General features: G+C 34.3%; 1 protein-coding gene across 1 annotated transcript; it reads left to right on the top strand.

The window, feature by feature from the left end:
• The first annotated feature begins 353 nt into the window (after nt 1-353).
• LOC107766682 (ATP-citrate synthase beta chain protein 2-like) lies at nt 354-6406 on the top strand. Its single transcript, XM_016585503.2, has 17 exons — nt 354-635; nt 1695-1816; nt 1929-2031; nt 2505-2570; nt 2689-2812; nt 3075-3209; nt 3476-3536; nt 3633-3709; nt 3870-4025; nt 4127-4255; nt 4341-4473; nt 4579-4706; nt 4841-4946; nt 5029-5105; nt 5205-5275; nt 5665-5949; nt 6056-6406. Exons 2-17 carry the CDS (start codon nt 1717-1719, stop codon nt 6129-6131), a joined length of 1827 nt encoding a protein of 608 aa, XP_016440989.2. The 5' UTR covers nt 354-635; nt 1695-1716; the 3' UTR covers nt 6132-6406.
• The last annotated feature ends 7785 nt before the right edge of the window (nt 6407-14191 follow it).

The following is a 14191-nucleotide window of genomic DNA, read 5'->3' as shown; positions in this document are numbered from 1 at the left end:
TACATAAGACTTAAATATTAGTAAGTTCACTTAGACATAAATTTAGAATATTAGAGCTAATAATCTTCGTAAAAATTTACTCACACTTGATACTTATACCAAATGATGAATGAAAGATAAGTCTTATCACTCAGTGATATTTCAGTAACATATATTCCTACATTAATTTTTAACTTCTAAAATTAATTTATTTAATTGATGTGAACATCAAGTTACTCCATTTATCTTGAACTCCGGATATTGAATGCTTAAAAAATAAAATAAAAATAAAAAATTTAAAAAATTATTTTTTCTAAAATTGTTTTTTCAAAAAAGGAAAAAAGAAAAATCAAATTAGCTCTGAAGTAACTACCAGTACCAGACGCGAATCATTTGTCTGTCTTTCAAGGTTGGCTGCTCCGTCTCTCAACCCCCCCACCCCCACCCCCACCCCCACCCCACACCCCTACTACTCTGTCTCTGCAGCAGCAACCATACCCCCCCCCCCCTCGCCACCTTATATATATACACACACTCATCTAACTCCATTCCACCATTCAACCAACCAACCACCTAATTATTTCACTCACCTCAACTGTACTTAGGGGGAACAAGTTCATTCTTCATCTCCATTTAATCAAGAATATCTATACTTGGTACATTTTTAAATTCTTCTATTTGTTTCCTTTACATTTATAGTATCTTTTTCAAATTCTTAATGTTGTTATTGAATTGGGATCTGGGTTTTTTTTCTTTCCAATTTACTACCTGTTAATCAATTAGAACTTACATTCTTGGTACATTTTGAATACTAGCAATTTGTTTTCTAAAACTTTCTTTATCTGGATTCTTGCTGTTCTTTTTAGATTATGTGATCTGGGGTTTTATCATTTTATTGAGTTGCGATCTGCATTTTTGTCATTTTACTGTTGAATTGTCGATTTGGATTTTTGTCTGTTAGTGTATAATTGCTGGAGTTGTTGAATCTCTCTCGTGTTTCGTGTGATTTTTGATGTTTCTAAGGTGACATGCTTTGATTTGTTTGTATAGAATTTTGATCTAGGAAAGATCTGCTTTAAGAGTCATTTTAAAGTTGTAGTGTTTTTGGGAGACTGAAGATGCATTTCTTTGGGTTTACGTGTCAAAGATCTGATCTTTTTACGAGTTTTTAGTATATCATGTTTTGTTTACACGTTAAAGATCTGATTTTTAATGAGTTTTTAGCATATCATGTGTTTTGAAATCATCATTTGGAATCACCTTTCTCATTGCTTGTTAGATTTTGCCTATTCAATTAGTATTCTTCCTTGAGTACATCTGTAGTTTCACTTTCTTATTCTTTATACTTAGTTCTGATTTTCAATCATCATATGCTCGGATGTAGCCTGTTCCCGGTTTGTTTTCGTTGGTTAATGGTCTATTTAGAGAAACCTCTTAAGGTATCATCTTGTTATTCTATGTATGAATTTTTGTTCTTATGGGTTTAGAAATGTTGATTTTGGGTGGACAATCAATTGTGATTTGCTAATCATACATGAAAACACATTGCAACCCAAACACTGTATGCTAAAGCGGTTCACTTTCAGCTCCATATTCACCTGTTGAGACATTGTTTTGGCAGTTGTCTAAAGTCATGGGCCGCTTCTTTCATGAAAAACTTTATCTTTGATGGAACTAAGCTTTGATGTTTTGTGCTGATATTGTAACTTTTGCAGAGATCTCGATTAAATCAGCAGAATGGCGACTGGACAACTTTTCTCCAAAACTACACAAGCTTTGTTCTACAACTACAAGCAGCTTCCCATCCAACGGATGCTTGACTTTGATTTCCTTTGTGGTGTGTATTGCATTTTTACTCTTTAATCATGATTCTTGAAAATAGATGCGTGTACAATATTTGCTGTATAAGGTATTCATTCACATTTTTATTAATTGTTTTTGTATTGTAGGGAGAGAAACGCCTTCTGTTGCTGGAATTATCAACCCTGGTTCTGAGGGATTCCAGAAACTCTTCTTTGGTCAGGAGGAAATTGCAATTCCAGTACATTCTACGTGCGTGAAATTCATACCCTTGCTTGCTTCATTTCTCTATACTTTGATTCTTTTATTGGTTATTTTTCCATGCTACTTTGTGCTTTTATTCAATGTGGTCCTCTTTCATTTAGTTGTCGTATTTAGTCTTTTGGTACAAATATAATGTTGATGCGTTTAAGCTTGTTTCTCCAAATTTCATGCAATTGAGTTTTCCAAGTATATAATTAGATTATGTGACTTTCCAACTTTTCGTTCCTCTTTATATCATTTGAAATTTGTGCAATATAAGCACATATCAATAGACTTGTTGCTCTAGTTTCTCAGTTTGAACTACTTCAGTAAATGAGTAGTCTTCATTTTACGTTATCTACAACCACCAAACAGAACATAATATAGTGAATATGAATGAACTTTGCCTTCTTTACAGACCTTTAGTTGTGGAGTCTTATAAATTTTGATGCTTATATTTGCAATTCTAACCCATTCTACAGCGTTGAAGCTGCCTGTGCTGCTCATCCCACAGCTGATGTGTTCATAAACTTTGCCTCTTTCAGAAGGTTGGTAGTACTAAACATCCTACTGTTTTTTTTTCTTTTTTTTTTTTTGCTGAAAAAAATCTTCAACTACAATAGACGTGCTCATATATCTGATCTTTGCTTTCTACATTAATTGCAGTGCTGCTGCTTCCTCCATGTCTGCTCTAAAACAGCCAACCATCAGAGTTGTAGCTATTATAGCTGAAGGTGTTCCTGAGTCGGACACCAAGCAGCTTATTGGCTATGCAAAGGCAAATAATAAGGTATGCTAATAGTTACATCATTCCTATTGTGTCCATCAGCATACGGTGTTTTTCTTCTTCTTTTTTCGGGTACATTTTTTTAAATTATTCTTGACTGATGTTAGATACTCGAGAAAAGAATGAGTATCAATTCACCCATTGCTATTTAATCATTACCTAATCTCATATATCATGGTTCTTTTCTCCTGGAGGCAATAACTCTTCCTATCGACAAGTTTCATATTTCAGAAGTTATCAAACTTAATATGTGCACTTTTTTCAGGTGGTTATTGGTCCAGCTACTGTCGGAGGGATTCAAGCTGGAGCTTTTAAGATTGGTGATACTGCTGGAACAATTGATAACATTATTCAGTGCAAGCTTTACAGACCTGGATCTGTGGGCTTCGTCTCCAAATCTGTAAGTGATTGTAGCACGTCTTTCGTCTTGTATTTTTGATACATAGAAGAGATCTCTAGTTGGTCAAAATCGCGATGCATTATCCCCTTCACCCCCAGTAGATTTATACCATCTCTTTACTATACTATCAACAATTTTCAATTATGTCTTTCTGTCTTTTCTCACAGCTTTCAACTGTGGTTAAGTTATTTCCTCTAGGTGGAATCATAAAAGAGCAAGATAACTTTTTGTGGTTTCGTAGTACTAACTTTTCTCTTAATATATAGGGTGGTATGTCTAATGAATTATACAACACAATTGCCCGTGTGACCGATGGAGTTTATGAAGGTTAGGAATTCTAAATCCTGAATTATGCTTTTCAGAACACTTTTATATTCATTCATACTTAGAAATATAATATGAGTAAATTTTCGGTCTGTGCAGGAATTGCAATTGGTGGGGATGTCTTTCCTGGATCTACCCTTTCTGATCATGTTTTGCGCTTCAACAATATCCCACAGGTAATTTTGCTCGTTTCTAAACATTAAATTGTGACTCAAGTAGCATTTTACCTCACCATCCTCGTATAACTAGAACCTTAATAGGGCATGATCAACTATATGTTGAACCATTTTGCCCTTCCCTTCGCAATTTGATTTTTTTTTTCTTATGAAATCTTAGATCAAAATGATTGTGGTACTTGGGGAACTTGGTGGACGAGATGAATACTCCTTAGTTGAAGCCCTGAAGCAGGGAAAAATCAACAAGCCTGTTGTTGCCTGGGTTAGCGGAACTTGTGCTACACTCTTCAAATCGGAAGTACAGTTTGGACATGCGGTGAGCTATTTCACCTTATTCCCTTGTTTCTCGTAAAATGCAGATAAAATGTCCGTCTACTCACACGTCAAATCTAAACTTAGCTTGACATCTCTTCGTAGGGGGCAAAGAGCGGTGGTGAAATGGAGTCTGCACAAGCAAAGAATCAAGCACTGAAAGATGCTGGAGCCGTGGTTCCCACCTCATACGAAGCTTTTGAAGGAGCAATCAAAGAAGCATTTGAACAGCTGGTGAGTCTCTTGATATTGAGCACAGTCAAGAATAATTCTTCTACTTGGTATTAGTTTTAATAGTTTTACCTCATCGTTTTGATAGGTCTCGGATGGCAAAACAACTCCTGTAAAGGAAATAACGCCTCCACAAATTCCTGAGGATCTCAACACAGCAATTAAGAGTGGGAAAGTTCGGGCCCCAACTCATATTATTTCCACCATATCTGATGATAGAGGTATGGATTGAATTTGACTACATTTTATTATTGATTATTTTGCCTTCTTATTGCTAAATAAGAGTCAGAACGAATGCTGATTTTGTCTTCCATTTCTATCTATAGGTGAAGAGCCATGCTACGCTGGTGTACCCATGTCATCTATTGTGGAGCAAGGATTAGGTGTTGGTGATGTCATTTCTCTGTTGTGGTTCAAACGCAGCCTTCCCCGTTATTGTGCACGTTTTATTGAGGTAAGCTAGTTGTCATTGCATTGTTATTGTTCTCTGATTAAGTTATAAAATTTGCTTATATTGGACTACGTCTTTTGCCCCACGTCGTTCTATTTCTAAACATCCGTTTTCTTGCGGTTGCTTTGACTTGGCAGATTTGCATTTTGTTGTGTGCTGACCACGGTCCCTGTGTCTCTGGTGCTCACAACTCCATTGTAACTGCAAGGGCTGGAAAAGACTTGGTGTCATGTCTTGTTTCCGGTATGTTATAATTTGTTATTAATGTAGTTACTTTATGGGTTTATCATTCAGTTGGAATTGGAATAATGTGTTTTTGTAACAGGGTTGTTGACTATCGGTCCCCGATTTGGTGGTGCTGTCGATGATGCTGCCCGATACTTTAAGGATGCTTATGACAGGGTGAGCCCTTACGATCTAAGCTACTATTAGAATAGAAGCAGTTCCTGCTGCTATCTTGAGTGTCGGGATTAATAAACTTTTGCAATGCTTTGTTTGCAGGGTCTTACACCATATGAGTTCGTCGAAAGTATGAAGAAGAAGGGCATCAGAGTGCCTGGAATCGGTCACAGGTAGCATTTCTTGTAATTCATTCTCGAAATTAAGTGTATTTATTCAGTTTATATCGTAGACTTGCTCCCTGAAATGGTAGTTGGAGAAGCTAAATGGTGTACTTGAAAGTCTTGTGAAATTGTAGCATTTCATGGTCGTACACTCGCAGTGGCGGAGCCAGGAATTTCAGTAAGGGGCGTCAAAATATATAAAATAAATACGCAAAAAAGCTAAGGAGATTCAACATATAATACGTATACATAAAAATAAAATGTTGACCTAGTTATACAATGTAATTTTTCGGCGAAGGGGTGTCACCTGACCCCTTAGTCTAAGGTGGCTACGCCGCTGGAAACTCGTGTGATTCTTGAATGCATCTCATGCATTGCATCTACTTCTTCTGTGATAGGATCAAGAGAGGTGACAACAGAGATAAGAGAGTGGAACTACTGCAACTTTATGCGAGGGAAAATTTCCCTTCTGTTAAGTACATGGAATATGCAGTTCAGGTAGAAACCTACACACTCTCAAAGGCAAACAACCTAGTCCTCAACGTTGATGGCGCCATTGGTTCCCTCTTCTTGGATCTCCTTGCTGGAAGTGGAATGTTCACCAAACCAGAAATCGATGAAATAGTAGAGATCGGTTACCTGAATGGTCTGTTTGTGCTGGCACGTTCTATTGGTCTTATCGGGTAAGTTAGCTGATCCTTCAAATGCTGCACTTCCATTAACTATTCGTCTACGTTAAACAGAAATTTAGCCGTTACACGATTGTAACGTACCTTTTTTGAATTTCAGGCACACATTTGATCAGAAGAGATTGAAGCAGCCTCTATACCGTCACCCATGGGAAGATGTTCTCTACACCAAGTGAAGACACTCTCAGTAGCAGCAGGCAGAAATGGCGATTTTCTTCCTATCCAGCATTTTATATAAATGTGTTTTGTTAGCCATTTGTTGTGATCATTCTTCATGTTTTCTGCTAGTATTTTGTACTCCTAAGTGCTTGCTATAAGCATTGTAGTAAGTTGTTATAAGAGACAACTCTTTTAGTTTCACACGAAGAGTTTGCTTCATTTCCTGTATCTGAAAAGAAATAAAACATTCATTGCTTTACCTTGCTTATTGAGTCATTATATTATTGCACAAGATTTGTTTTCTCTCCACGAGAAGCAGTTTGTGTTTGGCTAATTAATTTGAAAAACACTTCAATTTAGTGTATGGCTAAACTTTTAAAAGTATTTCTAAGTATATTTTTCTCAAAAGTGCTTTTCAAAAAAGTGTTTTTGGGAAGATCCTACTTTTTCTGCTTCTTCAAAACTCTACTTAAAGTACTTTTTTTTTTAAATTCTAAAAGCTTGGTCAAACACTTCGACTTAAAAAAGAAGAAGAAAGTACTTTTAACTTTGGAGAAACAACAACAACAACAACGACCCAGTATAACCTTGAGAAGCTTGGCAAAAAAATGCTAAACTTGTTGGTCAATTAAGATTTAAACAGACTTTTGGACGCTGCCATATACTAATTAATTAGTGTAAATTTCATGCGTGGTTATTCAGCTTTGTATTCATTACCCAAAAGTCATTTTTTTTGTTACATAAAAGTCATTCAACTTTGTGTCCAAAAGTCACTTTTCTTTCTTTTGTTACACAAAAATTATTTCACTTTGCTCTATCTATCACAAAAGTCATCATGGCCAGATTTTATAATACTTTTATTTGAAAAGTCTATTATGCTCTTGACATTATAAATCATCCTATTTATATAATACCTTTTATATTGTATATTAAATAATATATTTTTACCTAGATATTTTACTTATAACTGAAATAACTTTGTATTATTTTATTTATTAATTTTATGACATATTCGTATATTTAATTTTTTTTATGGAACTCAATTTGTTTAATCATATTCAAACATATACATATTTGAAAATATAAAAACGATAAAATATTTATTTTACAAATCTGTTTTACAAATTATAGTTTTTTATAGCCAGTAATTTGCGTTTAATATTAAGTTTTTTAAAATTTTCTCTGTTAATATTATTTATTTGGAAGTGTTATCTCACGTGTCAGTGTGCTAAACATGGGTATTTTATTTATTGGATTAACGTATATGGCTTGGCTGATAAATCAGTTAGCTTTGATTTTATAATTTTTATTAAAAATATTTTATTAGGCATGTTTAAGAACGTTGACTTGAGATTTGTTCACAGTAATGCTATTGACAAATTTAATAATGTTACGATATATATTAATGTTAAGAAAAAAAATAAATGTACGAATATATTATAAAGATAATAAATAAAATAATATTAAGTTATTTTAATTATAGACAAGAGAGGTTGCTCTGATGGTAAGCAACCTCCACTTCCAACCAAGAGGTTGTGAGTTCGAGTCACCCAAGAGCAAGGTGGGGAGTTCTTGGAGGGAAGGATGCCGAGGGTCTATTTGGAAACGGCCTCTCTATCCCAGGGTAGGGGTAAAGTTTGCGTACACACTATCCTTCCCAGACCCCACTGGTGGATTATACTGAGTTGTTGTTGTTGTAAGTTATTATTTTAATTATATGTAAAATACTTGGGTAAAAGTATATTATAATATAAAAGGTATTACATAAATGAGAGGATTTATAATGCAAATGGCGTAATAGACTTTTCAGATGAAAGTTTTATAAAACCTGTACAATTTTGCAAATGTACACAAAATTGAATGATCATCCGTGAAATTTACTCAATTAATTACAATATTAATTTTCGTAACTGAAAATAAGGCAAGCAATTTGTTACGGCCTGTAATGATTAAATTACTCTAATGGCGTAAATAAAAAGTATAATATTTACATTATCGGTGTAAATAAGTTTAAAATGTTATAAAATAAAAGTAATGCAGTAAAATGTAAACAAGAAGAGATAGAGAGAATGGAGAAGTGTTTTCTTCTTTCACTTTGGTGTAATTTTTCATTGCAATTTCATGGCCTTTTATAGGCATAAAAAGTAAAGATGATGGACATAAAATAAGAAATTTAATCTTTAAGTTATTCACAACATGAACATCCAATGTAGTATCCAAAGTAGTATCCAATGTACAAACTATTCATAACACTACCCCTTGGATGTCCATGTAAGATAATGTGTCTCATTAAATACTTACAAAAAAAATATTGGGATGTACATAGTTATTTATAATATGCATTGTTTGCTGCCTCATTAAAAACCTTACCAGGAAAACCCAGTGGGACAAAACCTTGGTTAAGGAAAAGAGTGCAGTGTATAGTTACTCCCCCTGATGAAAAATCACTTAATGTCTCGAAGACGAAGCATTCCAATCTTATATATCAGCTTTTCAAATATTGAGGTTGGTAATGCCTTAGTGAACAGATCATCAAAATTATCACTTGAACGAACTTGTTATACATCTATTTCACCATTCTTATGAAGATCATGAGTGAAAAAGAATTTCGGTGAAATGTATTTTGATATATCCTCCTTTCAATTGAGCTATGCATGCAGCATTATCTTCATACAATATTGTTGGAATATTCTCTTTCGAAGAAAGACCACATGTTTGCTGAATGTGTTGAGTTATAGATCTTAATCAAACGCATTCTCGACTTGCTTCGTGAATGGCTATTATCTCTGCATGATTTGAAGAAGTAGCAACCATAGTTTGTTTTGTCGAACGCCATGATATGGTTATACCTCCACTTGTAAATAAATAGCCTGTCTGAGATCGACCTTTGTGTGGATCAGACAAATATCCTGCATCTGCATAACCAATCAATGATGGTTTGGATTCATTTGAATAAAATAAACCCATATCAATGGTCCCTTGGAGGTATCTGAATATATGTTTAATACCATTCCAGTGTCTTTGTGTTGGAGAAGTACTAAATCTTGCCAATAAGCTTACTGAGAAAGCTATATCTGGTCGGGAATTATTGGCAAGATACATTAATGCCCCAATTGCACTAAGATATGGTACTTCGGCACCAAGAAGCTCTTCATCATTTTCATGAGGTCGGAATGGATCTTTCTTTATATCAAGTGATCTCACAACCATCGGGGTACTCAATGGATGTGCTTTATCCATATAGAATCGCTTTAAAATCTTTTCGGTGTATGTCGATTGATGGACAAATATTCCATCTTTCATATACTCACTTTGTAGACCAAGACAAAATTTTGTCTTTCCAAGATCTTTCATTTCAAATTCTTTCTTCAAACAGTCTACTGTTTTTGGAAGCTTCTCAGGAGTTCCAATGATATTTAAATCATCAACATACACGGCGATTATAACAAATTCAGATCCAGACCTTTTTATAAAGACACAGGGACAAATTGGATCATTCTTGTACCCTTCTTTCAACAGGTATTCACTCAGGCGATTGTACCACATACGTCCTGATTGTTTCAATCCGTATAAAGATTTCTGAAACTTTATTGAACAAGTTTCTCGAATATTTTTATATGCTTCTGATACTTTAAATCCCTCAGGTACTTTCATAAAAATTTCGTTGTCTAATGATCCATACAAATAGGTTGTAACAACATCCATTAGATGCATATCAAGTTTTTCTTGTACTGCCATATTTATGAAATACCTGAAGGTGATAGCATCCACTACAGGAGAATATGTCTCCATATAATCAATTCCAGGCCTTTGGGAAAACCCTTGTGCCACAAGTCGTGCTTTATATCTAACGACTTCATTTTTATCATTTCGTTTTCGCACAAAAATCCATTTATACCCTACTGGCTTTATGCCTTCAGGTGTTCGAACTATGGGTCCGAAGACTTCACGTTTTTCAAGTGAAGTTAACTCTGCTTGGATAGCGTCTTTCCATTTTGGCCAATCATTTCACTGTCTACATTCATTGACAGATTTTAGTTCAAGATCCTCGCCTTGTTGCATTATTTCAACAGCAACATTATAAGCAAAAATGTTATCGATAACAATATTATTTCGATTCCATCTTTTCCCGGTTGAGACGTAACTTATTGATATCTCTTTATTTTTATTATTTTTAGGTACCTGGACCTCCCCTAAGGTCTTATCATTTGTTACGTCTTGGGGCTCTTCTTGAGCCACTACCTCTGTGTTATGTTCACTTTGATCACTTGCTCCTTTTCTTCTTCGAGGATTTTTATCTTTAGAACCGATTGGTCTACCACGTTTCAAGCATGGCTTAGACTCATTTGCTTTAATTAATTGTTCTGCCGGGATATCAACTCGAATTGGAGCATTAGCAGCTGAAATATGTGACTTAGTCACCCTTGGTAGGTTAGTGAATGCATATGGCAATTGATTTGCAATATTTTGTAAATGAATAATCTTTTGAACCTCTTGTTCACATTGATTTGTTCGAGGATATAAATGAAACAGTGATAATGCATTCCAATCTATCTTCTTTTTCAGCTGCTTATTTTCTCCCCCTAATGTTGGATATACTGATTCATTAAAATGGCAATCAGAAAATCTTGCCGTAAATAAATCTCCAGTCATCGGCTCTAGATATTTTATAATAGAAGGAGATTCATATCCAACATATATCCCAAACCTTCTTTGAGGACCCATCTTTGTGCGTTGTGGTGGAGCAATTGGAACATATATCGCACAACCAAAGATCCTAAGATGGGAAATATTTGGCTCCTGACCAAAAGCCAATTGCAATGGGGAGACTTTATGATAACTTGTGGGCCTTATCCGCACAAGTGCTGTTGCGTGCAAAATAGCATGACCCCACACTGAAATGAGAAGTTTTGTTCTCATAAGCATTGGTCTAGCAATTAATTAGAGGCGTTTGATCAATGATTCTGCTAGACCATTTTGTGTATGAACATGAGCAACCGGATGCTCAATTATTATCCCAGTTGAAATACAATAATCATTAAAGGCTTGGGATGTAAACTCACCCGCATTATCAAGATGAATTGTCTTAATTGCATAATCTGGAAATTGTGCTCTTAGCTTTATTATTTGAGCCAACAATCTCGCAAATGCCATATTGCTGGTTGATAGTAAGCACACATGTGACCATCTTGTAGATGCATCTACCAAAACCATATAATATTTGAATGGTCCACATGGAGGGTGAATGAGCCCACATATATCACCCTGTATACGTTCCAGAAATGCAGGGGATTCCATCCTAACTTTAATAGTTGATTGTCTAATAATTAATTTTCCTTGAGAACACGCAGCACAAGAGAATTCCTTAAATTGAAGAATCTTCTGATTCTTCATTGCATGCCCATGTGAATTCTCAATTATTTTACGCATCATATTAGAACCAGAATGACCCAACCGGTCATGCCAAATAATAAAATTATCTTGATTAGTAAACTTCTCGTTTACTACGACATGTGTTTCAATCATGCTAATACTTATGTAGTATAAGCCAGAGGAAAGAGCAGGTAACATTTCAAGCACATATTTCTTACCGGACATTATTGTAGTAATATAAAGATATTCAATCTTTTCATCATTTGTAGTCTCAACATGATAGCCATTTTGGCGAATATCTTTGAAACTTAATAAGTTTCTTTGAGATTTACTATAATATAGTGCTTCATCAATAGACAAATTTGTTCCTCCTGGTAGTAATAAATTGGCTCTTCCAGAACCTTCAATTAATCTTGTACTACCGGATATTGTATTAACATTCGCTTCTTTCATTACCAAATAAGAAAAATATTTCTTATCTTTTAAAATAGTGTGTGTTGTAGCACTATCCAGAAGACATATATCATCTTTATTAATCTTGAGTCCAACTGAATACTGGAGAATTTTCATATTCTTCATAAAAAAAACAAATAATACATCATAAGAAATATGAAAGACAAGCAGGAAAAAAACATTAAGAAATACATTAGAAACGTAGAAACTAGCAACACATGATGCATTAGGAAAATACACTCAAGAAAAATAAACTAGTTACAAACATAAACATAACAACTTTTATAGCTTCATTCTCAGTAATTGTTTCGCCCCCTGTCACGTTCACGTTTACGACCATGTCCACGACCACGGTAATTATTTTGTTTTCTTTCAAACTTATCATATGTTGCTGCAACATTCACTTCCGGAAATGGAGCTGACCCAGTGGGACGGGCTTCATGATTTTTCATTAATAGAGTATTATTCTGCTCAGCCACAAGTAGGCATGTGATTAACTCAAAATATTTCTTAAAACCTTTTTCACGGTATTGTTGTTGTAGCACCACATTTGAAGCGTGAAAAGTATTGTTGTTTTTTCCAATAAGTCCTCATCTGTGATAGTGTCTCCACATAATTTTAATAGAGAACTTACTTTAAAGATAGCATAATTATACTCACTTACGGTTTTAAAGTTTTGCAACCTTAAATGTATCCACTCATACCGAGCTTTCGGTAATACCGTAAGTTTTAGGTGGTCATATCGATCCTTCAAATTAATCCATAATTCAAGTGGATCTTTTACGGTTAAATATTCAGTTTTTAACCCTTCATGTAGATGATGACGAAGGAAAATCATGGCCTTCGCTTTATCCTGATTTGATGCTTCATTTCCTTGTATAATAGTATTTCCAAGACCTTTAGCGTCAAGGTGAATTTCAGCATCAAGAACCCATGATAAATAGTTCCTCCCGGTGATGTCAAGTGCCACAAATTCAAGTTTTGATAAATTTGACATAGTGAAAACTATCATAAAAGATGAATAAGTTAGAGAAATAATTATAATAATAAACAATTAATGAAAACAAAACGATTAAGGTAAAAGAAATGAAAATAGAGCTATATCATGTTAACAATCTACTATTTCATTTTATTCTTGCCATAAAGTAGAAATTACATACTTGTTTCATTTCACTTTATATTATTAATATATATGTGTTAATAGAACTGAACGTGACTAACATTATTTATATGTTCCAATAAATATAAAGTAATTAAACTATAAAATTATTGCTTGTCAATTTATTTCTCACAGTTCTTCAAAATGTTTTAAAGATATGTTTTGATCTAGGGAGTCCATGAATATTATAAGTATGACATTAGTGCATAGCTAGTTTGATGACTTTGAGGTCCTCTAAGAGTTGAGCACGGAAGGAAATAGTTATTTTATCACTGCAATGTACTTAAACTATTTAAGATGTCCAAACGCACAAGTAATCTGCAAACAATGAGCATATGATATGTACTGCCATAAATAAAATGATTATAATGATACATACCTTAATAAAATATGACTCAACTTAGCGGGAGTTAAGAATAAAATTAGAGCTTCGTGCTGATAACGTGTTATAAAATAAAAGCAATGCAGTAAAATGTAAACAAGAAGAGATAGAGAGAATGGAGAAGTGTTTTCTTCTTTCACTTTGGTGTAATTTTTCATTGCAATTACATGGCCTTTTATATGCATAAAAAGTAAAGATGATAGACATAAAATAGGAAATTTAATCTTTAAGTTATTTACAACTTGGGCATCCAATGAAGCATCTAACGTAGTATCCAATGTAATATCCAAAGTAGTATCCAATGTACAAACTATTCATAACAAAAAACTTATTATGAACAAAATGATTTTACATTCACATCCTATGCCATCGAACAGCTGCTGATTTCCTATGCGGATTTTTTTTGAGAGATTGCTTCACTAGAGTTCTAACAATGATGTATTAAAAATTTCAAATTCCGACAATAAAAAGAAGTGCAATGCATTAAGCTCCAGTTATGCGCAGAGTTGACTATAAGAATCTATTGTACGAGCCTTATCCTGTATTTTTGCAAGAGGCTATTTTCACTTCGGAGAAGGGCGGGACCACAAGAATCTATTGTACGCAATCTTACCCTGCATTTCTACAAGAGACTATTTTCATCACTCGAACCCGATGCTATTTTCACAGCTCCAACCCGTGCCCCTTCTCAAAAAATAAAAAATAAAAAA

This window comes from Nicotiana tabacum, chromosome 20 (genome assembly GCF_000715075.1).
Source record: "Nicotiana tabacum cultivar K326 chromosome 20, ASM71507v2, whole genome shotgun sequence".
In the NCBI taxonomy this organism is placed as follows: domain Eukaryota; kingdom Viridiplantae; phylum Streptophyta; class Magnoliopsida; order Solanales; family Solanaceae; genus Nicotiana; species Nicotiana tabacum.
This window is presented reverse-complemented; position numbering and strand designations above follow the sequence as displayed.